Source organism: Panthera leo, chromosome F3 (genome assembly GCF_018350215.1).
Source record: "Panthera leo isolate Ple1 chromosome F3, P.leo_Ple1_pat1.1, whole genome shotgun sequence".
Lineage (NCBI taxonomy): Eukaryota > Metazoa > Chordata > Mammalia > Carnivora > Felidae > Panthera > Panthera leo.
This window is the reverse complement of record NC_056696.1, coordinates 66,966,609-66,992,390: the sequence shown is the minus strand read 5'-3', so window position 1 is coordinate 66,992,390 and position 25,782 is coordinate 66,966,609. Positions and strand designations below refer to the sequence as shown.

Here is a 25,782-nt window from a genome sequence, read left to right as displayed (position 1 = left end):
ATCTGCGAGACCGGTGGTGGAGGGGAGGGGCCTGGCTTCACCTTCCAGCAGCTAATGAAGCTGGATTAGGGCCAGACCAGGCCGTCCTGGAGGAGGGAGGAAGACTTTTCCTCCAACTCCGCAGGTCGTGATTGGCGGCCACATTGTGAGCTGTTGTCTTAAACTCGCGCTGTGCCGACACCTCCTTCCACACCAGAGGACCAATCCCATTTCTCTCTCATTTGATCCTCAAAGGGACGGGGAATGTTATGCCCATTTTCCAGAACGGCAAACTGAGGCTCAGAGAAGCGCCGTGGCCAGATGTCTCAGAAGCTGGGATCAGAAACTAGATCTTCTTACCCATTTCGCCGCGGTTTAAGCCAACAGTCCCTGACTAAGTGCCAGGCACTGCTCCTGGGGCCAGGAACCCAGAGGGAAAAAAAGGATCTTGCCTCCAGAGGCCAGGTGGGGCGGACGGGCCTGCCAACAGATTCTTCTGGGGGCGAGAGACTGGCGTGCAACGGGTGCCCGGCCGGCCTGGTGCGTGTGTGTGCGGTGGGGGGGGGTGTCAGAAGAGGAGGAGGAGGAGGAGCTGAGTCGTGGAGGGTGAGTGGGGGGAGGAAGGTGGGCAGAGATGTTTCTAGAAGAGGCACGGGTGTGTGCGAATGCGTATAAGAAGGAAACGGCGAGGTGCGCGGGGCGGAGCGGGGGCTGGCTGGGCTCCCCCCCCCCCCCCCCCCCCGCAGCAGTTTGTGCCGCCGGATGAAATGCTGCCCTGTGCCCAGGAAGGAGTTTGGACACCCGGCCTGAAGCCGGAAGAGCTACTTGGCCAGCAGCTCTGGGCAGGGGCGCTGTCCCCGCAGTCCCCCGCTGGCCCGCACATGCACACACTCCAAGGCCTGCTCCCCTTCCTGAAACGCTATCGCCTTTCCCTCGGTCCCAGCCCCAGGGGTTGGGAGGGAGGCCGAGAGGTGCCCGAACGGCCTCTTCCCCAGACCCCTCACTTTGCTGTGATGACCGGGCGGTGGGGGCGAGTCCCGCACGACCCCGTCAAACGGCAGGGCTCTGCTCTGTGTCCCGCCGCGTGTCTGGAATTCTGCTCGGCACAGCCCAGTTCTGGAAACCCTGCCCCCCACTCCGGTGCGCTTTGTGATGATCGGAAGGGAAGCATTTTTCACCTCTCAAGTGGACTCACTCCCACGCTCTTTGGAGGCCTGGGCCCGGCTAGAGGCGCCGGCTGGTGGACGCAGGTGCAGCGGACCCAGCTCTGTCCAAATGCAGACCGGCCCCCGGGTGGGCCGCGACACTTGGTCGGCTAGACCGGGTCGGAAAAGCCTTAGCGTCTCTGAGGCTGTGACCGCCTCTCCCCTTTACCTGCGTCTCATCGCCCACCCCCGCTCGCGCCTGGGTCAGCCTGGGCAAGTTGCTCGATCCCTCCAAGCTTTAGGTGCCTCATCTGGAAAATGGGGCAAGAAGACCTCTCTGGAAGGGTGGCCGTGGGATTTCATCAGTAAATGGGCACCGAGCCAGCAGTCGGTCTGTCTGATACGTAGGTGCCGCTCAAGTATTCCCTCCCTTCTTTCCTGCAGCTCCTGGCACTGTGATGGGCACGTCTGGCCACTGCCACGCCATGGCTGGGGCACAAGTTCAGACTTTAGGTCTCCCCCGCTGGCCGGGCTTGCGCAGGCGGGGGTCTGGGGACCACCGGGCATATATCAGGAAGGGCTCAAGAACATGTGTGTTAGACAGTTTGTGTGGTGGCGCCCCCCCCCCCCCCGCCCCCAGCCCCCAGATCCCTTTCTCTGAGGCCCCAGATGTATTAGTCTGGGCTGCCACAGTGAAACCCCAGTCTGGGGGGCATAACGACAGAAATATATTTTCTCACAATTCTGGAGTCTGGAATTCCAAGGTCAAGGTGCCAGCAGGGTTGATTTCTGATGAAAACCCTCTTCCTGGCTTGCAGATGTCTGCTTTCTCGCTGCGTCCTCACTTGGCTTTTCCTCTGTGCTCGTGCAGGGGTGGGGCTGGGGGAATATCTCGGCTGTCTCTTCCTCTTCTGATAAGGACGTCAGTGCTATCAAATCAGGACCCCACTCTTATGACCCCATTTAACCCTAATTCCTTCTTTAAAGGCTCTTTTTCTCAATACACTAACAGGGGGTTAGGGCTTCAACATATGAATATTGACGGGACCCGATTTAGTCCATACACCAAATGTTAGCACCTGTCATCTCCTCTCAAGGATCTTGCATCCTAAGGCAGGTAGGACCTCAGAAGGGACTTGGTGATTCAGAGCATGTGCTGTGTGCTTCCCCCAGGACCTCAGGGGACAGAGCTGTACTCTGATGGGGTGACGGGAGTGGAGGCTAAGAGGGGGGAGTTCAGTTTGGGAGGCATCCGGGTTGGGCCATGATGAGAAGTCACAGGTGAATGCTCGTACTACCCGAAGCGATCTATAGATTCCCTGTAGTCCCTATCAAAGTTCCAATGGCACTTTTCACAGAAATAGAACAATTATAAAATCTGTGTGCAATCACCAAAGACACAGAATAGCCCAAGCAATCCTGAGAAAGAGCAAAGCCGTGTGCATCACGCTTCCTGGTTGCAAAATATAGCACAAAGCTATAGTAATCAAAACAGTATGGCGTCGGTGACACAGACACACAGGTCCATGGAACAGAATATAGAGCCCAGAAATAAACCCAGGCACATATGGTCAATTCATTTATGACAAAGGAGCCAAGAATATACCAATGGGGCAAGGGCAGTCTCTTCAATAAATGGTGCTGGGAAAGCCAGACAGCCACATGCAAAAGAATAAAACTGAACGCTGACCTTACACCAGAAACAAAAATTAACTCACAATGGAATAAAGACCTGAGATTAAAGGCATGAAGAAAACAGAGGTCGTAAGCTCCTTGACATCAGTCTTGGTGATGATTTTATGGATTTCACACCAAAAACAGAGGCAACAACAGGAAAAATAAAGAAATGGGACTGCATCAAACTAGAAAGCTTCTGTACAGCCGGAAACCACCAACACAATGAAAAGGTAACCTACTGAATGGGAGAAAACATTTGCAAATCCTATGTCTGGTAAGGGATTAGTATCTAAAATATATAAAGAACGCATAAAACCCAAACAGTCTGACTAAAACATGGGCAGAGGATCTGGATAAACATTTTCCCAAAGAAGACACACAGAAAGGTGCTCGATGTCACTAACCATCAGGGAAATGCAAATCAAAACCAACAGAGAGACGTCACCTCACACCCGTCAGAATGGTTGCTAATCATATAGACGAGAAAGGACAAGTGTTGGCGAGGAGTGGAGAACCGGGAGCCCTGGTGCGCTGCTGGCGGGGATGTGAGTTGGTGCAGCCACTATGGAAGGTTCTCAGAAGATTAAAACTAGGACTACCATATGATCCAGCAGTCCCGCTTCTGGCATTTATCCCAAGGAAAGAACACACTAACCTGAAAAGACACCCGTACCGCGACGTTCACTGCAGCATCACTTATAATAGTCAAGGCCCGGAAGCAACCTAAATGTCTGTGGATGGGTGTGCCGTGCATACACAACGGAGTATTATGCAGCCATAAAAAGAAGGAAATCTTACCATTTGTAACAACGTGGGTGGACCTGGAGGGCATTAGGCTAAGTGAAATAAACCAGAGAAAGACAAACACTCTAGAATCTCACTTTGTGTGGGATCTAAACAGAACAAAACAAACCTCAAACCTACAGACAGAACAGGTTGGTGCCTGGCAGAGGTGGGGGTTGGGCAAAACGACCAAGGGGGTCAAAAGGTACAAACTCCCAGTTGTAAAATAAGTAAGTCGTGAGGCTCATGTACAGCATGGTGACTGTGGCTAATAACACTGTATCGTATATTAGAAAATTGCTACAAAAGTAGATCTTAAGAGTTCTCATTACCAGGTGCCTCCTTTAAGCCTCTGACTTTGGCTCAGGTCATGATCTCACAGTCTGAGTTCGAGCCCGGCGTCAGGCTCTCTGCTGACGGCTCAGAGCCTGGAGGCTGCTTCGGATTCTGTGTCTCCCTCTCTCCCTGCCCCTCCCCTGCTCACCCTGTCTCTCTCTCTCAAAAATAAATAAAACATTAAAAAACAGGTCTCCTCGCTAGAAAAAGAAATTTGTAACTATGTGTGGGGCTGGATGTTATTGTGGAGACCACTTTGCAATAGATACAGATACCAAATCATTACATTGTACACCTGCCGCTAATATAACGTTACACAATACATCTCAATAAGACAAGAAGTCATGAGGGGAACCTGGGTGGCTCAGTTGGTTGAGCCTCCGACTTCGGCTCAGGTCATGACCTCGTAGTGCATGGGTTCGAGCCCCGCATCGGCTCTGTGCTGACAGCTTGAAGCTCGGAGCCTGGAGCCTGCTTCGGATTCTGTGTCTCCTTCTCTCTCTGCCCCTTCTCTGCTTGCACTCTGGCTCTCTCTCTCTCTCAAAAATACATAAACATGAAGAAAAAGAAAAAAAGAGTCGGACGCTTAACTGGCTGAGCGACCCAGGCACCCCTGCCCTTAGCTGCTTTGTAAGTAAATCACCGAGTATCTACCGAAAACTTATTCTGTGCTGGTGTGTGTGAGTTTCAGGGGCTACGGAGATAAGGAAGGCGGGACAGGGGAGACACACAGGTAAACAAACCCGGGTGATTCAGGACACGGGAACTAACCAGGAAGCCAGGCATGGGGGGCGTGGGGGTGGGGTGGGGAGGCGTGGGCCATTCTGCCTGGTGCCAGGTTGCATGAGGCCAAGCTTCGGGGAGGGGATGGTAGTTGAGAGAGCGGGTGTAGGGGTGAGCAGGTGATCCTCGGGATAGATGAGCAGGGATGGGTGGAGGAGGGTGGGGGAGCGAATGGGTGATGATGAGGGGCTTCGAGCTGTAGGGTCCTCTGGGAAGGGGTACGAGTGAGCGTGAATGAGCATGAAGGGAGTGGGAGAGCTGCCAGCCGGGGAGCTCCGTCTTGGCACTGGGGAGCCATGGGGGGAGTGGGAGGTCTGCTTCCAGTGCTCACATCGCCCCGTGACGGCTGTTCTGGGCCACTGCGTGCGCTCGCCTCGTCCGGCACAATCCTCGACCCTCGGGGCGGGCCTGACTTTGCTCATCTTCGCGCTCCTTCACCCACCGCAGGCAGCCCGTCAACGGCTGTCCGGCATCTGCTAGGTGCTCGGGTGGTTTGGCACCTGCCGCCTTTCCTGCCCGTGAGGAATTCCTGGCCGTCTTCCCCGGGGGCAGCGGGACACATCGGGAAACACGAGAATGGCTCGGACTTTGAATCCCAGTCTGGCCAGCTGTTGGCTGTGGGTCTTTGGGCAAGTTCCTTCACTTCCTCGGGCCTCAGTTTCCTTATCTGCAAGATGTCAGCCACGGTACGAAGCCCCCCAGAACGTTCCGTGTGTTAGAGTGCGTGCGGAGTGGAGGCGCGTAGGACGTGCTCAGTGCACTTGAGGAATGGTCGTCGGAGGGAGTAACAGCCGCCAAGGGCGCTGGCCACTCGCCTGTCTCCCAGCCCCACCCCTCCCTTGTTCTCTCCGCTCTGTGCGGTCAGGGCTTTGTCTGCAAACTGCACTCCCGGGCTCCTTGCTGGTGGGCCTGTGCCAGGGCCACGGTGAGGTCAGCTGCCGGGGACAGGGGAGGACCCGCTCCTTCCTCTTTGCTTCTTTTTGAGGCTGCCCAGCACCGCCTCCCCCGAGAGCTGGATCCCACCTCTGAGCGTTCAGGCTCTGACAACCCCAGCCTCGCCCGCTCATTCTCACAGCCCGGAGGGGGAGCTGCTTCCTGCCTTATCCGTGTCGTTAGGTGCGTCCCCTCCCACAGCAGGAGGGTCCTCCGCCTGCCTTCAGGGATGCCTGTGGAAATCCACAGTGTGGTGTGTGTGTGTGTGTGTGTGTGTGTGTGTGTGTGTGTGTGTGTTCCCGAGGGACTGGCTCCTGACGCCCAGCACCGGGGTCGTGTGACAGCAGGTACAGGGCACACTGTGCTCAGTGCAGAGGCCAGAAGGGCATGAACAGGAGCCACAGAACACGGCTGGGGGCCGGGGAGGGGTCACCCGCGGAGGCAAGTCCCGGGGCAGCGCGGGCCGGGTGACGGGGGGGCGGGGTGGGGGGGGGACATGCTGGTGGGACCGGAAGAGTCGAGGCTGATGGGAAGGTGGGGTTTGTACCGGGTTTGGGCGGATCAGGAGGCTGGAGGGCAGGCTGCAGCCAGAAGTGGAGGCTTCCACGCCAGGGAGGATGCGATTCAGGGATAAAGACGGGGACTGGAGGACGGAGGGAGGGTGACTGCTCTCAGCCCTTGGCAGGCTGGGCCTCCAGGAACTGCTGTGCCGTCCCAGGCGGGCCAACTGGCCTCTCAGATCATTGACACCATCCCCTCTGAAGCAGATTTAAACAACAAACAAACAAAAACCTCTGTCTGTCTCTCTTTCTTTGGCAATGGAAAGTTCTTCGCCAGCGTGAGGAGTTATTGGTATGAAGACGCTATCCTGAGAAAGTGGAGGAGGTCAGCTTGGGGGAGGGGCCACCGCAGCGGGTGTTTCCAGGCTGGGAAGGGGAGGAGGGGGTTGTCCCAGTGGGGAGGAGTGTGGGGTGACCTCAAGGGGTGAGGTGGCCCGCACTGAGTCTGGGGGGACAGGTCGGGCAGGGCGTGGGACCCGAGGGGAAGGGAAGATGCGGTTGGTCAGTGGGTGTGGAGGGTCTGCCCAGTGAAGGGGCTGGGAAACCAGGCGGAGGGTGGTCCTGTCGGGGTGGGAGGGGAAGGCGCCCTCACTTTTTGTGGTCCCAAAGACACTGCTCGCGGGGGGCTGTTGGCCTCCCCTGGACTGGGCCCAGAGTTGTCCGGAATCTCCAAGAAGTGTCCGCTTTCCCCCATCTCCCTCCTGTTTTAAGTCTTTCCAGGCAGAAGACACCTTGGGGCTACGGAAGCAGGCTACCAATCCTAAATTCAGGGAAACTGACTTTGGCCCTGCCCAGAACACGGAGGAAACAATGTTCTTGGAGGATGTGTATGGGTTAGTTCTCGCGATATCCAAGCAAGTAGGGAGAGGGTGAGCCGGGGCCCCACGGGCCTGACCTCACCCGTCCCCAGCCCCGGACCTCGGCCACCTGGGCAGGGAGCCTCTTTTTCAAAGCAACTGCTTGTTTTCCACCCTATGAATGATGCATGCTCTTGAACAGACCGGCGGAGAAGATACAGATAAGCAAAAAGGTGTGTCGTTCACAATCGCGTCTCCCAGGCCTCGATTACGCTGGCGATATTTTTCTGAGTTGGGACAAGTAAATGCAAAATTTGTGACTCGCTTGTTTTGCTCTGCAGCTCACCGTGGCCACCTTTCCAAGGCGCCACCTGTCCTCACCACAGGCACTGCCACGCGTCCTTCAAATGGTATCACACTTAGGGGCGCCTGGGGGGCTCAGTTGGTTAAGCGTCCGACTCTTGGTTTCGGATCAGGTCATGGTCTCGCGTTTCGTGGGTTCCAGCCCCGTGTCCGGCTCTGTGCTGATGGCGTGGAGCCTGCTTGGGGTTCTCTCTCTCTCCCTCTCTCTCTGCCCCTCTCCCGCTTGCTCTCTCCACCTCTCTCGAAATGAATAAACTTAAAAACAAAAATGCTATCACGATTAGGTAAAGGTGGTCATTTGTGTGGTGCTCCCCAGCTCGCAGTGCTCGGTGTTCATTATTTTGGTTCAGCCCTTGGCCTTCCTTCATGGGGGGCTCTCCCTTAGGTGAGGCTGCTTCCAAGAGAGGCCACTGTGTTCCCGCACTCCCCCCCAGCCTCACCTTCCCCCTTCCTGCGTCGGGGGTGAGGCTGGCCGCACCCCTCCCCAGCTCCCCGTCTTCTCGCCTGAGATGCATCATCTTTTACGCACACGCTCTCCTGCCTCTGCCCCCCCAGGGAGGAAGACGCCCTGTCTCAGTTTCTTGAGAGTCTTTCTTCATGGTCTCGGGATTTCTCCCCCACGGCCGCCTAGTCTTCTGTGTATCCTTCATCCGCCCCCTCTCCCTGCACCTCTGCCCACTTCCCCCCTGCTCTAGTTCTGCACGAGCACGTCTGGCAGTGACCAAGCAGAAAGGCCCCCCGTTGTTGCTTGCAAGTATAGGGTGCGGGGGGAGGGCTAGACCCACAGAGAGCAAAGGGCAGGGTAGGGGAGAGGCCTTGGGGTGGCCTCTCGGCGTCCATGGCGTGTGGAGAGGGGTTCTGAGCTCCTGTTCTCCCTGTCTGTCTGTGTCTCTGCTCCTACTGCCTCCCCAGCATGCATGCTTTCCCATCCTGGCACCGAGAAGGCCCAGGTGGTTCAGAGCTGCAGCTGCTGGGGTGTTGGTAGGGAGAGAGGCCCCCGAACGAGCCCTTTTTTCTGTCCTAGGATTTCAGCCAGCCTCCTTGTCCCTGGACGGCCTCCCTTCTGCCCATCCCCAACACTTGCTTCTTACCAGCGCCCTCCTCCCCTCGCTCCCAGGCTGTGGTGGGAACAACGAAGTCAGAGAGAATGACCCCTGGCCTGCTCCGTCCAAGAAGCCAAAGTGTTCAGGTGTCCTGCCTTCCCAGAAACCGAATGAGGGGACATCTAAGCTGGGGCTGCAATATCTACCGTGGGCCAAGATTCGGGGCACGGGCTGTATACCTCCTGGCTTTGGAGAAGGGCAAATACTCCTGAGTCAGGGTGATCCAATATGTAGGCCGCACTCAGAACCCCTGTCCCACGGCCCCTCAGGCTTCCTTTCCACAGCAAGGACACTAGAACTCAGCCTTGCAGCCCCTTTGAGACCCCTACTTCTTTCAGGCATCAGGGGTAGCTGAGGACTTGATTGCAAGCTCCTGACCGTGCTCCCAGGGGCCTGCCAAGAGCCTCCCTCTGACCGTGCTCCCAGGGGCTCACCAAGAGCCAGCACCTGCTCATCTTTGGAAGTCGAGCACAGGCAGGGTTTTCCTGAAGCCCTCTTTGCTTCAGCTTTCTAGCCCTTCCTTATGCCCCTCCACGTCCAGATGGCCAGCACTTCCGGGACAGGTGACATCCAACACTGTGCAGGTTAGGGGTGCGGGCGGGAAAGCTTGACCCCACTGCCGCCGTCCAGGCCTGTGCAAGCGCCGGTGTGGCTGTGTGCCCTGTGTAGGTGTGTGGGTCTCCCCTGGGGCCCCTGTGTGCCCCCCCCCCCCCCCCCCCCCCCCCCCCCCCCGCCTTCTAGTCAGCGGGAGGCCGGTCAGAGACCAGGAACCCAGAGAACAACCTCCCAACCTCCGGGGGTTCCATTCTCCGTAAACTGTGGTTCCACCAGCAACCATTAGGGGTCACTGTTGCATCAGCTACCATTGACAGGCAGGGGCAGGGGAGGGGTCCAGCGGGACAGGTGGTCCCGGCTGCCCACACTGTCCCTGCCAGCGGAGTGTAAGTGAGCTGTAACTGCTATGACGGAGATAGTCTCACACAGACTCGTGTCTACTCCACTCAGGCCTTAAGGAGCTGTGGTTTGCAGGGCACGAGGGCACCAAGCAAGCTCAGAAGCGCAAACGTCCCCAGACTCTGGGTCCGTGGCAGCGCGTGGCAGCGCGGGAGCCATGGCCCCGAGCCCAGGGTGCGGGAGACGCTGGTACAGGATGCTAAAATGTCCTGAGCCGTGACCAGCCCCCTCTGCCTCCATCGTCTTCACCAAGGCTTTAAGTCGTTTATCTTCAGCTCTTCCTGGCATAAGAGCCTGGAAATGGACTCCCCTGTGCTCCTTCAACACGCCTGCAGGGCATCTCTGCTTGTGGGTAATCTAAGGGAGCCAGACACACAGACTCTGCTCGCGGTCCCTGCCCTGGCTGGGGGGCGGGGGGGGCGTCCAGCACGGACCGGTCATCAGGGCCCCTCCCCCACCCCTGCATCTGTCCTCCGATGCCCGGGAGACGTCTGCCCGGTGGAAGCAGCGAGGGACGACCTAAAGATGAGGTGTGGGGGACGGTTGGTGAGGCTGGGAGCCCAGAGACAAAGCTTCCTTGCCAGGCTCAGCCACCTCTGGCTGCCCGAGCGGCGGACACGGCCATGACAACCCGGGCTGTTAGGTCCTCGTGGAGGTGGTGTTTGACAGCCCAGTATTTATCCTGTATCGCGGCCTCAGGGTCACCGTGTCAAGTCCCCAAGAAGGGAAGGAGGAAGTTCAGCCAGTGTTAAGACCACATAGATGGAGAGATAATGGGCTCTCCGGGGACCAGGGCACAAACAGACCTCAGCATTTATTGTGCCTCCTTCAGTCTTCCCCTGAGAGGCCGGGGGTGGGGGGGCAGGAGTGAGGGCAGGGAGGAAGCAAGGCTCGAAGGATCAAAGCCTTAATCATCCTAGGGCAGGGGGGAGGTTGAGGGGAAGGGGCTGGGAGAAGGGGTGAATCTGCACCAAGGGATGCCCCTGGGGAGGAGGGCGGAGGAGCACCAAACTTGGGGGGTCCTGGGTGTGGCGAAGCAGGGGAGGAAGTGAGGGCAGTCTACAGGCTAGGAACCTGCTCACCCAGGTCTCTGGGTTCTCCCCACGCCCTCTGGTGTGTGGGGATGAGGGGAGGAGGGGGAACGTGGGGCTGAGAAGGGCATTCGTACGGACATCCCATCCCCCACCTCCACACGTGGACAGAGAGGGTTCCCGGCCTCATGCGGGTGCTCCTCTGGTTTTGAGTGTGTTGATGGTCCCAGAGGTCCACAGGACACCCAAAGCTGAGGCTGGGCGTCTCTGGACCCCACCTTCTGGGTGGGTGGGCCCCTCTCCCCAGGCTGGACTTCTTGTCCACTCTTCCTGCCGTGACCTTGCTGAGCTTCTCGTGGAGAAACTCAGACTCCTACGGGGAGTCTGCTCTGCCCCCTCTGCCCCCACCCACTCCTCCCTCTCCTGCTCCCTGGCCCAGCCTGGGCCGCCCCCATGACCCTTCTGAGCATGGGGTGGGGTGTGAATGTGTGCACACCTCAGGGCCTCAAAGGTCAGGACCCTTCCTCTCTGCCCGTGGGAGGCCCGTCACCCAGAGAATAGGGTGGCCTCAGTGCCCCGGGCCCCCATTTTGGGGGCTGCAGTCTGAGGGAGCCCCTTCTGGGGTCAGTGGGGAGTCGGGCTCGGCCACGGGCAGTGGGGACACCCGGGTGCCCCGGCAGTCTGGGCTGTAGTAGAAGGAAAAGAGGCGGAAGGAGGGCCGCAGCTCCCCCCGAATGCTGTCCAGGATGTGGGTGAAGGTGGGCCGCAGGCGTGGGTTCTGCTGCCAGCAGCGGCTCATCAGCTCCTGCCTGGGGAGGGGGGCAGCGTGAGAGGGCCAGCTGGTGCAAGGGGGGCGTGGGGGACTACATCGGGAGGGCCACAGGGGCGGAAATGGGGTCGTAGTGGGGACTCAGAGTGGGAAGGCTCAGAGCGGGGCACCGGTGGACATACAGCATCAGAGGAGGCGGGGCCACCGTCGTGGGGGCGGGGCAGGGCAGATGGCGGGCAGGGGGCACTCACAGCCGAAGGGGACAGCTCTCCAGCTCCTCCAGCACCCCACCATCCATGACAAACTTGAGCACCTGCTCGTTGGACAGGCCCTGGTAGGGCTGTTCAGCCAGAGTCGCGATCTCCCAGAGCACCACACCGAAGGACCTGGAGGGCACGCACGAGGGCCTGAGCCCAGCACCTTGCACGCCGCGCAGCGCACCCGGGCCCCTCCCCAGCCCCACCTGCACACCCCCTGAGCCCTCTGCTCCAGCCAGGCCCCACCAGACGTCCGAGTGGGTGGTGAAGATTCCGTCTTTGAGGGACTCGGGGGCCATCCAGCGCACGGGCAGCAGCCCCTTCCCACCCTTGCGGTAATAGTCTGTCTCATACACGTCTCGGGTCATCCCGAAGTCTGCAAAGTGAGGGTGGACAGGTGTGGGGCCGCGGAAGGCCACACCGGCCCCGGCCCCGGCCCTCTCCCCCTGCGCAGCCCCCAAGAATCCTGGAATGCGGCGGCTCAAAGGACCTCAGAGATCATCCCACCGCAACCACCCCCTGGCCTTGGACGAGAAGCGTGAGATCCAGGGTGGGGGGAGTGGCTGTTAGGGGCAGAGCTGGGGGCCAGGCCTGGATCTCCTAGTCTAGCTCAGGGAGGGTCACTCTACTCCTCAGGCTGCCCCTACCCGCTGCACCCTGCCTACCCCCGATCTTGACGGTGAAGTCCTGGGACACCATGCAGTTTCTGGCCGCCAGGTCTCGGTGCACGAACTTGTTGGCGGCAAGGTAGGCCATGCCATCTGCAATCTCACCAGCCATCTGGATCATGTCTCCCAGTGCTGGCCGCGGGAGCCCAGGGTTGTTCTAGAGCCAAGACAGGGGGCTGGTGAAGAAGGAACCCGGAGGTTGGACTCCTGCCCAAGGATTCCCCCACAACTGTGCCCAAGTCAATTCTAACTCTCCAGCCCCTTGGCCCAGGGTCTTTCTGGTCCCCACCTCTGCCTCAGGCCGCAAAGACCGAAGATGGCTCTTGAGGTCCCCACGGGTCATTAACTCCATGATGACCAGAGTTGGCTGGCCCTGAGACACCACGCCCAGGAGACGTACCTGGGACGGACAAAGAGCCTGGTTGCAGGTCCCCTCTCCTTGACCCACCTGGCCAAAGTACTGACCTGCTGTGACCACAACCTGACCCAGACACCAACCCTGACCCTAAACCCAACCATGACCACAGCCCTAATCCTGATCTAACAATGACCTTGACTCTAACCTATGAACTTGATCATAACTATCATTCCAATCTTCACGATTCACCCAGCTCTGACCTTGGTCCCAATCATGATCCTAATGACACGGAGTATTGACCCCCAACCATGACTGATCCCAGCCCCAGCCATGATTCTGTCATGGTCTTACCATGATCCGGTTTTGAGTCCAGCCCTAACCATGACCTTTACCTCAATTAGGATCTTCGCCACAGTCCCAACCCTGACCTTAATGGTGCCCTGACCTCATCCTTGACCCTCCCTATCCGTCTTACCATACGACTTTCAGCCTAATTATGACCCTACCCCGGCATTGTCCCTGATCCTCCCTTACCACGTGGTGACACTTGAATGCCTTCATGACAGAGGCTTCCTTGAGGAACTCAATGCGTTCTCGTGGGCTGGCCAGCTCGTTCACCGTCTTCAGGGCCACGGGTGTGGACTCCTCTCCAGCCTCAAGTCCTTGTGCCAGTCCCTCGTATACCATCCCAAAGGAGCCCTGGCCCAGTTCCCGGATTATGGAGATCTGCTCCCGAGGCACCTCCCATTCATCAGGGATGTACACTGAGGGGAGGCGGGGGTCACGAGGCAAGAACACTGCTCTCTGCCACACCCCTGCCCACCTCTCTCCTCTCTGAAAGGGCTCGGGTCCCAAGGCTGCTTTCTCTAAGAAGGTCTCCTGGAAGTGTGGCTGTCCTCCCTCCTGTCTCCCTTTCCCACACACCTGTCCACCCACTCCCAGACCTACTGTCAGAGGCGCTGAAGTACTCCGGATTCACGGAGGCATACAGGGTGCTGTTTCTGCAAAGGGAGGTGAGGGGGTCAGGCTGGAAGTGTCCCCAGGAAGGAAGCAGCAATGTCAGAGGACAAAGAGGAGGGAAGCTACTGACCACACCCCCATCCCTGATCAAGGGTGACCTTGGGGATCCCTACGCACTTTCCAAGTCCCGGCATCTGGGCTGTGACAGGCTGGGAATAGGGAGTGCCCTCAGGGGATGAGTTAGGGCTCTAGGGCGTCCTCTACTGTCTCCTCTGCCATCCGCTGACTGCACACTGACTTTGTGATGAGGGCTCAGGGAGAGAAGGGGGATGGGAAACGGTAGGACTGGTCATCATCACCTCTTCCTGCCGTAGAAGAAACCAAGGGCAGCGAGAATGACCAGCAGCATGAGCCCCACGGGGGTGACAGTGAGAAGGACGTGCAGCCCCCCGGAGTCTTCCTCCTCTGGTGGTCAGAGGGCAGCAGACGGTAGGGTCAAAGATGGAGAAGTCAGAGCACAGGGGACGCTTCTCCTTTCACGATGGGCAACAGGAGCAGGGGAGGAATGCGGTGGAGTGGCTGTGACTTCCGCAACTGGAGATGTGGCAGGGGCGGGGGAGGGGGTGACGTGGGACCCCTGCGGGGCTGCTGGGAGTACAGTCTGGGGCAGAGGCTATGCCAACCTGGGCCAGGGATGTAGAAAGCGATACTCTCTGTCCAGGATCCGTTGCCAGCCAGTGAGGTTGCCCGAACTCTGGCAGAGTAGTTTCCAGGGGGCAGAAGGGCCAGGTGGACCCCCCCAGACTTGGCATACCGCAGGCGGGACACACACAGCACTGTGGCCTCCTGAGGACAACACAGAACAGCTGTCTGGGAAGAGGATGGAGGCAAAAACTGGGGCCGGGTGGGGGGTCCCCTGGGGTACCTACCTCTCCCAAGCGGCGGTACTTGATTTCGTACTTGAGGATGAGTCCGTTGGGGTCCGGGGGTTCAAGCCAGCGCAGGAGGACACTGCTTTTGCCGGCTGCCTCCCAGGCCACCTTCCCTGGGATACCATCGGCTTCTCCTGTGGGAGAGGGCAGCAGGCAGTCCGGCCCCGGCCCCAAGTACTTCCTTTCACCTTCACGTTCAAACTCAAGGGGGCCACCCTGGGAGGTTTCAGGAAGCTCTAGGATATGCGGACTTGGGGACTAAGAAGGGTGAGCAGGCAGAGACCCTGGTTACCGGGAGGTCGAACTCGCTAGTTGGCGCACTAATTGGGTAGAGTCCTTGGGGTCGGTGTGGGGGGTGGCTAGAGGTGTCGGGGGTCACCTACTGTGGGGCATGGTGCGCGCAAAGACGAAGGTGGCGGCGCTGCAGCCCACGGTGTGCGCCGCGTGGTTGCAGGCGTGGATGTCGATCCGATATTCCGTGAAGTGGCGAAGGCCACTCAGCACTGCGCGCTCCCGGGGCACTTTGTCCTCCTGGATCTCGAAATCCGAGTTGTTCCCCCCAAGCCGGAGGGCCCCGGCTGCCCGGCGGTGCCTCCCTGAGTCTCTGGGGAGTGCGCGAGTCAGAACCACGGCGGCGGCCCGGGACCCCCGCCCCTCAGTCCCGCCCCGCTCACCTGTGAGGGCTCTTATTGATGGACGTCACCTTCCAGGGGGATCTGGGGAGACCAGGGAGGGCGGGGTCGGCCCGGGGTCAGCCCCGCCCGCAGAGCGGCCCCACCCAGGCCCCTCCCCCTCCAGCTAGACCCTCCCCCGCGGCCCCGCCCACACCCCCATCCAGCCAGACCCGCCCCCTCCGTGGCCCCGCCCCCCCACCTCCAGCCAGACCCACCCCCACGGCCCCGCCCACACCCCTCCAGCCACACCCGCCCCACCGCGGCCCCGCCCACACCCCTCCAGCCACACCCGCCCCTCCGCGGCCTGGCCCTTCAGGCCCTCGGGGTGTGTGTGGGGGGCGGGCGGCGCGTCTCGCCGCACTTGGGGATTGTGATGGCGTTGTGCAGAAAGTTTTCGAACTTCTTCTGGAACGAGGCCTCTTGCGCCTCCAGCGGCGGCAGGACCTGCCCCGGAGGTGGGTGCTGGCAAGGGCAGCAGCCGGGCTCCGCCTCCGCTTGGAGTTCCGCGTCCTCGCGGTCGAATCGCGGGTCGCTGTTGCTGGTGGGCAGCCGCAAGCCTGGCGCGACGCAGGGAAAGGCAGTTAGACGCACGGCGCCCCGGCCCGCGTCCCAACCCCTCCGGCCCGCGCCGCTGCCCTGCGCACCGCGGTGGCAGTAGTCGTTCAGGTAGAGGTCGCCGTCCTCCGCCAGACGCTGCCACAGCACCAGGTAGTAGGTGATGTTCCCGTTGCGCTGAGTCGGTGGCTTCCAGCGCACCAGCAGGTGGGACGAGGAATTGGACGTGGAGATGACATCCTGGGGCACCGTGGGCGCTGGGGACGTAAGTAGGGTACAGCTGAGGGGCCGCGGATCCCCCTTTCAAACACCGTCTGGTAAGGGGCCCCTCTCTGGGGTCCAAGCCCCTCTCTTTCTCCCAAGGAATCAGTGACCCGCAAACTCCCTTTCCTGGCACTCAGAATCCAGGGCCCCCCGTTCCTCGAAGGCCTTTGAACTGGCTCAAATGTTCCCCCTGCGCTCTCTCCCACCCACAGTCTCCCTAGGACCCAGACGGATGCCCCCTATTCTTTCTAGGACTCTAACATCTGGCTTCCCAGTCTCTAGGGGCCAGGTGTTCAGTGACCCAGCTTCTCTGTGTCTGGTGCCTGGGTTCCCTCATTCTCCTTCCGACCCAGGCACCTAGCTCCCACCCCCTTGGAAGTCCAGCCTACCCGCAGGCAGGGTTCGGAGGTAGACGATGGGGCTCTGGGCTCCTTGGTGGGGGCTGTCCTCAGCAGTGGTCAGTGTGATGGCCCGCACAAACACTGCGTACTGGGTCCAGGGCTTGAGGGGGGCTAGAGTCACCCCTGGCTCCTGGGTGCGGCTTAAGGGCAGCTCCACATCCAGCAGATTCCAGCTCTGGGTCCCACAGGCATCTGGACCTATGTGCTCCGTGGCGTTCTGGAAGGGGCTGAACATCCCGACCCCTGGAACTGAGGGGTGGCTCAGCCCCACCCCAGTTTTTAGCACCCCCTCCTCTCTGAACCACCTGAAGACTGTCGTTATCATTCTTCCAGTAGGCATGAAGGCACCCTGCTCTTTGGGGGCACTCACTGAGTGGGTCTGCTCAGAGCTGGAATTGGACCAGGAGTCACAGCCTGTCTCTGAGTGAGCACAGCCACAGCCATGCTGCAAGGCAGTGATGGTAGGGGAGCTTCGTGAAGGACTTCTAAGATTCTCTATCTTTTGAGCCCAGAGGCAGCTGGGTACAGTTGTGTAGATTGTGAACTGCACAAGCCAGGCAGGGTGTGCCAGGTACATTGCAGCCCATATTAGTGCTCCCTAAAGTGTGGTCTATGGATCAGAAGATTCGGCATTATCTGGGAGCCTGTTAGAAATGCAGATTCATGGGCCCTACCCAGGACTAAGTGAATCAGAACTTGTGTGTGTGTTGGGGGGGGGGCAGGGCCCAGGAATCTGTATTTACCAGTCTTCAGCTCCCCATGCTAGAGACCTTCACCTACCGCTGAGACAGGCCACCCACCATTGACTCCCCACCCCCTTCCCCCAGCCAGGTCCTGTGCTAGTGGGAAGGTTAAGGCCTCTCGATTTTAGTTCCCAAGAACGACTTCCAAGCGAGGTGGTTCCCATCCTCTGTCTGCCTCCCATAGACGGGGAGTTCTCCTCACTGCTGCCCTCCCAGACTGCCCTCCCAGACCCACCCCTCTCTTCTAAGAATTTTAGTTTTGATTCCTAGCCATGCTTTTGGAGAAATCCTTCCTGTGGTCTAACCACTGGCCCTCCTGCGCTGGTCAGTACACTCTCTCGGAGGAAAAGAGCAGCCTGTCCTTGGCTGTCCCTGCTCCCTCCCTTCCTCCGGCTTTAATGAAATGCTGGCAAAGCTACGCATAAAACTGGCCAAATTAGTGGGTACTCCCCAAACCGCTGCTGGGGCAGGAGCATGTGGTCAGTACAGAACATTAGCATAGTGAATTGAAGTTTAATTATCCAAGCCTTCTCAGCGGGGCTCCTGTCCTAGTCTCTCGGAAGTCCTGACTGTCCTCTCCAGTTCACTGGTGAGGCGAAACTGAGGCACGGAGGGATGAATAAAGTGAGGGGAGAGCCAGACGTGGGCACCGCAAGCGAGTGCGACGTGGGGGTCTTGGCCCCTGGGTTCTCTACAGCACCCCCCGGAAAGCGCTCTGCCCTCACCTGACCGCTTTCGCGAAGGAATCGGCCGCGTCCGGGCCTGGCCCCGCCCCGCGGTGGCTCTGGCCCCGCCCACTCCAGCGCGGGCCCCGCCCCTCGCCCTGGCCCCGCCCCCGGCACTCACGACTCCTTGTAGTACACGATGAAGCTGAGCAGGTCCCGAGCCTCCAGCGGCTCGTAGCGCTCCCAGCGCAGCAGGATGCTGTCCGCCTGCGTCACGTTGGACACGAAGCGCAGGGTGCGAGTCTGGCCTGGGCGGGGCGGGGGGCCAACACCTGCTCTCAGCCGCGTTCGGCTCTGCCTGAGCCACCTAATTCTGAGCCCCCACCCTGACCCCGCGGCACCCCTTCCCCCCACGCGGCCTCCGAAGCGGACGTAACTAAGGGTCCCGGTCAAGCGCCCCCTGCCTCCCGGGTGCGTGTCTGGTGTGTTTCAGCGCGCGCGCGCCTGGGCTTTGCGCGGGTCGTGTCTCCCCGGGGTCGGGGTGTCGGGCCTCACAGGCAGCGCGGTCTCCGTTGGTGCGGGGGTTGATCTCGGCCTTGTTTTGGCGTCCCCGCGTGCCGGTCACCTCCTCCAATCGGTAGATGTGCTCCAAGCAGAGGCGCGGGTTGAAGGCGAAGTAAATCTTGCCCACGGGAATGGAGAGCCCCGCAGCCACCCAGGACCCCAGCTGCTGTAGGTTCTGGTTGTCCAGCACGTACAGAGTGTAGTTCCTGGGGGAGGCCAGGGGACCTTGCTCTGCACGAGAGGTGGGGGCAAGGGGGGGGGAGGGGGGTGCCTTATGGGTTCCTCCTGGAGGGGCTGTCCGTGCCGGGGGGCACAGGGAAGAAGGGGCACTCAGTCTGGGGCTCTGCCTCTCCAGCTGCAGTGGGGGTACCCCCGGGGGTCCGTGGCTGTTCCAGGGAGACATGAAAAACCGCTTGGTGGGACGGTAATTTAAAACATTCTCTGTACGTTGACAAATCCTGGCTACCTTACAGGTAGGCCTTGACTGGTCGGTGGTGGGGATGGGTTCAAACCGAGGCAGTCTTGCTCTGCAGCTGAGAGCATCGGATAACAATATTAGCCAACCTACGTAGAGTCCGGTGTCACTGTAATTTACATAGTACGTACTGTGTTCTAGGCACTGTTGTGTTTCGTACATAACAATGTAAGTCGTATTCACAACAGCCCTAGGAAATAAGTAGTGTTCTATCAACCCCATCTTACAGAGAAGAAAAATTGAGGCCCAGGGAAGTTAAGTAACGCAGATAGTACGAGGCAGAGCTGGTTCCGGAGCCCATGCTCTTTGCTGCTGCTTTGGGAGGGTTAGGGACAAGGAGGTGTGACAGAGGGATCAGGTCAGAGGCTGTTTCTGACCCCTTACCCGTCCACCATGGCGTCTCCCCGGATTAGTTTGAGGTTCTTGAAAAAGCCCAGGGACACGAGGGCGAAGGAGTGCTTGATTTTGAGGAAGCCGGTGACGGTCTCTATCAGCCCCAGGCCGTGCTGCAGTTCCAGCTCTAGGTTGTCTGCAACCGGGGAAGACAGGGCCAGAGCAGGGCGGGAGGTGACAGGTCTGCATGGGGTGGGGGAGCAGGGCGCGTTGCTGGATGGGGGCGCAGGGAGGGGGCCCCTCGGGACCGGGACCCGGGGTGGTGGACAGTGGTGCCTTAGCTGGGTCCCCGTAAGGGGGGGCACGGCCGGGAGGGGAGGTGTGGCCTGGGGAAGGTACGAACAGCCCTGGCGAAGATTGATGATGAGGCTCCCCTCCACGTGGGTGCAGCCCACCAGATCCTGTGCGGCCTGGATGGAGTCGATGGTCTTGGTGCCCACCTTGCACTCTTTGGGGCACAGCCCCTCACACTTGCGGCAGAATATGCTGGCAGGGGCAAGTGGAGGGTGCGGAATGAGCCCTGGGCCAGCGTGGACCTCCCCACCCATCCAAGAGAGCCCCCCACCCCCTGCACTCACCTGCTACCATTGCGCGTGAAGCCCGGAGGGCACTGGGCCAGGCAGCGGCCCTGGTGGATGCCGAAGGTGGAGGCGCGGCCGGGCACAGAGCGCAGGCGGGCGCAGTGCTCCGCCGTGACGCAGCGCCAGGACTCGTGCTGGTAGGTGCCTGGGGGGCAGGCCCGGTGGCAGGCACCCTGGAAGTAGAGGTGGCGACAAGCGACGCAGGCACGGGGGTCTTCCGGCCGGCTGCAGCCCCCCAGGCATTCGACGTGGCAGCACTCACCCCCAGCGGTGCAGGCCAGCCCATGGGGACAGGGACACACTGCGGGCAGAGGGCCGTGTCAGGCCTGGCCCCTGCCCCCTGGGTTCCGGTGCCACCCCTCCCCCTGGGATAACACTCTTAGTCCGCACCCAAATTCCTCCCATTCACATGGCACAGGGTTGCTGGCTCTCTTTTCCTCAGGTGGGTTCTGAGGACAAGGACCACGGTCCCCCCGTGTGGCTCCCCACCTCCCACAGCCTGGCCAGGGACGTCAGAACTCAGGGCAGAGCCGTGACCTCGTCCACCACGGCTGCTTCCGCCCCGCCTGCTGTCCTGTCTGGGCCTGGTGCTCAGATCATCACTGGGCCTGGTGCCAGGGGGAGCCTGCCAGCTTCTCCCGGGCACCGAGGCCCGGGGCCAGGGGGCCCGGGAGTGTGTGCGAGGTGGGGCCGCCGCTGGCCATTTCGCCCGTGCCCTGCCCACACCTCCTCCCCCCTCCCCAGCTCTCTGCCCTGGGCAGGAGGCGGCTCCAAGCAGCAGCGGGTGGGTTTGGGGCTGGGGGCCCAAGGCTTGTGAACCGTGCGTGGTGGCAGCTCGCTGTCTGTGGCAGCGGGGTGTGCGGGGGTCAGCCAGGGCGTGTTGACACTGTACACGAGAGAGGATGTGAAGCAGCCGTGTTTACAGCCAACACGGAGGCACCGGGGAGCTGGGGCCCGGCAGATACAGCGGGGGTCTGGTTACTCTTCTGCCCCGAAGCAGAGGCTTTGGGGTGAGGGAGCTGACCTCCCTGTGGCTGGGGACCCCAGATCTGCTCCGAGCCTCTGAACGGTCCTCCTTTTCTCCCCCGTGAACTCCGCCTCCTCCCCCCATCATCCCTCCTTATTTCACTTCCCCGCTTCGCTCCACTCCCTTCCCTCCTTCCGTTTTCTCTCCGTGCACCTGACTTGCTAGACTGGATCCCACCTGACAGCCTGCCTTGTGCCTCCCGCCCGTGCTGCAGCCACTTTTATCGGGACAGAGAACACCCGCCATGACCCAGGCACTGCCCTAACTAAGAATTATGGAATAGCTCACGTAAGCCACCTCGGTTACCTAACTGTTCCGAGCCTCAGTTTCCTCATCTGCAAACTGGGAATAACAAAGACGGCCTGCCTCACAGGACGGGTGAGAATGAAGGGGGTCCGTGCCGGCCGAGCGAGGACGCGCGCCGTCCTGTGGCCACCGGCCCGCCTGCCCCCACCCTTCCGGTGTCGTCCCCCCCCCCCCCAGCCGCCCCGTCGTGTCCTGGGCCGGCGCCCACCTCGCTGGCAGTGGCTGGAGGTCCAGCATCTGTAGTCGGTGTGCCCGCCGAAGGTGGTCCTGGCGCAGGGCTCGCCGCTGGCGCCCAGCACGCCGGGACACACGTCGGCGCACTCCTCGCCCAGCTTGTTGCCCACGATGTGGTTGGCCCCGGGGGCCGGCTGCAGCAGGCCCCAGTCAATGGTGGACAGGTGGCAGAGCTCCTGGTTCTTCTCGACGCGCACGGCCCCCCGCAGCACGGCCCCCAGCGCCGGCAGCCCCACGTCCCGCAGGTGCGGCATCTCGTAGACGACCAGCGCATAGCCCAGGAAGAGGCGGGCCCCGCGGACCACCGCCAGGTTGGGGAAGAGGTCCCGCAGGCTCTCCAGGCCGTAGACACGGAAGAGGAGCAGGTAGTCCGTGACCTGCGTGAGGCGCGGGAAGCTGAGGCCGCGGAAGTCCTCGCCGGTGGCCGTGAACATGAGCAGGATCTGCAGGTGGCCCTCCACCACGCTGCAGTTCTCCAGCCGGCGCAGCTCCCCCACCTCCGAGCGGATATCCAGGCTGGGGCACACTGCGGGCACAGGCGGCACGCGGCCGTCAGTGCGGCGTGGGCTGGGCTCCCCGTCGCGCCCTGGGGGACCCTCTGGGAGCGGGACACGGCGTGGGAGCAGGGCTCCGCCGTGGCGGTGGGGCGGCCTCCTCCCTGGGCCTCACAGGCCTCCTGGCGGCTTGAAGGACGGGCACCCGACGGGTCAGCGTGGGCCAGAGTGAGCTCCTCCCTCCCCAACCTGCTTCGTTCCTGCGGTGACGGTGACGGTGAAGAGTCCTTCCCTCCACGCCGCCCCCCCCACGCCCCCCCCCCCCAGAGCCTGTGGGCTCCACCTGTAAATGACAGCACATCCAATGCTCAGTCACCGCCTCCGCTGCTGGCACCGTGCCCTTCTCCTGGATTGACAGCAGTGGCCTCCCAGATGGCCCCCCACCTCCGCCCGCGTCCCCTCCCGGTCTCTTCACTCTATAGCCAAAGGGATCGTCTCAAAACAACTGGGGTGACCTTCCTGCGCTGCTCACAACCCCCTGGCGGCCCGCATCTGATTAAAAGCTCAAGTCCTTACGGGGCTTGCAAGGCCTCTGCAGCCTCTCTGACTTCAACCCCTTTGCCTCTCTTCCTCAGCCGCACTGACTTTGTTTTGCTGGGTTTTCAAACAAGCCAGCCAAGGTTCTGCTCTGAGGTCTTTGCACATTCTGTTCCCTCTGGCTAGAGCGCTGTTCCCTGTATGCGGTCCTTCACCTTCTTTAAGTCTCTGCTCAGATGTCACCTCCTCAATGAGGACTTCTCTGACCATCCCTTTAAACACTCCCTACCCCCCTTCCTACTTAACTTTTCTCCTTACATCTTAACGTTGGCTAATGTCTGAGTTACTTATTTTGTTTACGGTAAGCTCCGGAAGGGCAGGGATCTTTGTGTAGTTCATTGCTGTATCCTTGGTGCCTGGCACAAAACTGGTGCTCAGCAAGTATGTGATGAATGAATGGATTCTGTGACTGGGACGCAAAGCCTCACACCTCCTGCTTCCCTCCCAGGCCTAAGGGAGCCGGATGTCTGGTCCCCGCACTGGTTTACTCTCGAAGGGACGTCCGTGGCTCCCCACTGCCGAAAGTTCAAGTGAAAATTCCTCGGCCTGATATCCAGGGGGCTGATAAACGGGTCCTCGCTAATGTCTCCAAGCCTCAGGAGGGTTCCCGGGCCTGGCCACACACTCAGCTCTTGTCCTGCGAACCTCAGGTCGAGCCCGTCCGTCCCCGATCCTCTGACCTGAATTAGTCACTTCCCCCTTCGGGCTGGCCAGTTCTGGCTCTAGCACCCACCGGAACACCTGGGGCCTCACCCCACAACTGTTGTCCACATTTTTGTCACCCCTCCAAGGACGGGATCTCCCGAGGGTGGCCCTTGTTAGTCGGCACCGAGACCGCGGTGCTCCGCTCAGGGCTGCGTCCACCGGGCACTCAGGGGCCATGGTTTGAACTGGTGGACATCTGGTTCCCAGATCCACTCCTCCCCCGGGGACCGGGCTGTGCCTGGCTTCTTCAGACCCACTTTCCTTCCTCTCCCCAAGGCACCTGAGACGGGCCCCCTGACTGGGCTGGATGCCTGGCCCATGCACTCTCATTTGCTCCAGAGGATACCTTCCAGGCTGGAGGATTCGAGTCTATTCTTCGGCTCGCCAGTCATGTCCTGCTAGGCTCTCTGGATCCTGCTCCCCACTTCCTGCCTGGCTCTCGGCAGCACCGCACCCCCACACAGACCCCCGCGCCCCCACACAGACCCAGGCCCAGCTCCTGGTAGCGGGCAGGCAAGGTTGGCTCCCTGAGGCTTGCATCACACCTTCTCCCTGTTGTCATTAATGGTCCCTGTGCTTGGCTCTGCACAGCTGCTGTGTGTGTGTGTGTGTGTGTGTGTGTGTGTGTGTGTGTACATTCACATGCACAAAAAGAGGGAGAGAATGAGAAAACACTTCTAGCCCCTCCAGGCAAAGGCCAATCAGGCTCTCCAAGGCGCCCACATGCCACTTCTCATCATGCCCCGGCCTCTCTAGGGCTCCCCTGATGGGAGTCATTTGGAAAAACAAATCTACGACCTTCACAGATTAACCCCTGCCTGCCTGCCCTCAGGACCTGGCCCTGCGCAGAGCTGTGCTGGGAAGAGGACATCTGGGTCCCCTGATCAAACAACCAAACACCACGCCCCACCCCCTCCCAGGGACGTGCTCCCTTCCTGACAACCGGGCTCACAGCTGGCATCTGTGTGCCCTGTCCTGGCCCCGCAGTGGGGGAGGGGCTGTCCCTCGCCTGCAGTGCCTTCCCCACCAGCACTCTTCAGGGGACCCCCGACCCCAACCCTTTGCAACTCCCCTCTGTCTCTGTAGGAAAGGGAGACTCTGACCTCCTCCTGTAAGCCTCCCATCTGAGGGCACCACGGGGCCCCTCGGGGGGGGGGGGAGCACGGAGCAGTGGACCCGCCACCCCCAGCTGCCTCGGTCTGGAAGGGAACGGTGGGACTGGGGAAGGGCACGCTCTTAATCCTTCCCGCTTTTGAATCTCGCACATTCAGTGTCTTTTCCTCCCCTGCTAGGCTCCCCACACCCGCATGGGGCCTCTTGGTCTATGCGGTCCTCCCCTCCCCAACTCTGCACATAGGAAGGGTCTGGCCTGGGCCCAGTGGATTGGCCCTAAGTGTGGGGGACATGGGACAAGGCCCTGGGACAAGCGCTCTGGGCCCCCGTCCAGCTTTCCCTCTCAATTCTCTGAACCTCAAGTTTCCTGTCTGCACAATGGATTCATTACTTCATGGTGCCTAGTTCTCAGCTACCCATCCCTCCCTGCACCCGAGAAACGACCCCTGAGACTCTCCTCCTCATGCTGTTCTCTGGGAATGCATGATGGAGAAGATCTCTTCATTTCTCTGTTTCAAGGTCCTTCTCACATCGCAGGGGGCTGAGGGGGAAACACGGTTATGTGGGGGAACTAACTGCTGTTCCTGGTGGGAAGTCCTGAGAGCCGCCCCCCCCCGTCTTCATGCCGTAGGGAAACAGATGTTTGGCCTCCCAGCTGACTGGGGGGTGTGGGAGGGGGGAGATGGGGCTCCAGGAGGCAGTGCTGGGGGACTCACCCTCTAGTGTGTCCAGGCCAAATCCCAAGGAGAGATGGATCGCAAGCAGGCATGCGACCCCCGGGCACAGGCTGGGCGCTGCCATCGTCCCAGGCCTGCCTCGTGCCCACTCCTGGCTTCTGCAGCTGGCTCGGGGAGGAGCAGGGCCTGGCAGGACCTAAGGGACACAGACACGCAGGCTTCAGAGGGGAGGGGAGGGTGGGGGCCCACGGGCGCGGGGGTGGGGGGTGGGGGGGAATCTCAGAGGGAAAAAGGGAATGAGAGCCACAGAGACACAAAGACAGTGACAGGCAGCTGGAGACAGACTCGGTCTGAACCCAGAGACCGAATGATGAGGGCAGAGATGCAGAAAGCAGGAGAGGAGGCTCAGAGAGGCCTCCGAGAGGGAGAGTCAGGCAGGGTGCAGAGCAAAAGGCAGTCCGCGAGGCCTGCCAACCCGGAGCCGGCGCGGCGAGGAAGCCCAGGGAGCCCGCCCACGAGAGCGGCGCGGAGTCGCCCGGGAGAAAAGTCCGGAACCCCGCTGGGCGGCTGGGCGCCCCGAGCGAGCGTCGGGGGGCCGCACGGGGCCGCGGTATCACCGGGCGCTTCGGGGCCGCGCCCAGCTCCCGCCCTCCGCGCCCCGGGGCGCAACGGATTGGCTTGCTGGGACCTCCGGGCTCTCTCCGCCCTTCCCGCCAAGCCAAAATATTTAGCCTGACAACTGAAGGGGGACAGGTCTGTTGGGGAAATAAGGCCAAATACAGGGGGATGGTAGGAACGAGCTCGCCCATCGCCCCTGCGGACTCACTCACGTGGGGCCGCGTGTGCCGGCTGGAGTTGGGGTGGGGGGCGGGGGTAAGTTCTGCCGCCCTGACACCTGCTGGGCGACTTCTGGCGGCCACGACCCG

At 60.8% G+C, this 25,782-nt stretch overlaps 1 protein-coding gene across 1 annotated transcript; it reads right to left on the bottom strand.

Moving 5' to 3' along the window:
* Nucleotides 1–10,907: 10,907 nt before the first annotated feature.
* Nucleotides 10,908–22,707, bottom strand: INSRR (insulin receptor related receptor). The gene is given in 22 exon segments (XM_042925498.1): nt 10,908–11,253; nt 11,465–11,599; nt 11,717–11,846; nt 12,136–12,295; nt 12,428–12,538; nt 13,031–13,260; nt 13,445–13,497; nt 13,816–13,921; nt 14,140–14,302; nt 14,386–14,522; nt 14,772–14,992; nt 15,063–15,104; nt 15,424–15,619; nt 15,707–15,874; nt 16,271–16,509; nt 17,872–17,998; nt 18,246–18,460; nt 19,114–19,258; nt 19,466–19,608; nt 19,701–20,004; nt 21,245–21,836; nt 21,838–22,707. Coding segments are annotated over 22 exon segments (4,146 nt in total). The 5' UTR covers nt 22,126–22,707; the 3' UTR covers nt 10,908–11,012.
* Nucleotides 22,708–25,782: the final 3,075 nt, after the last annotated feature.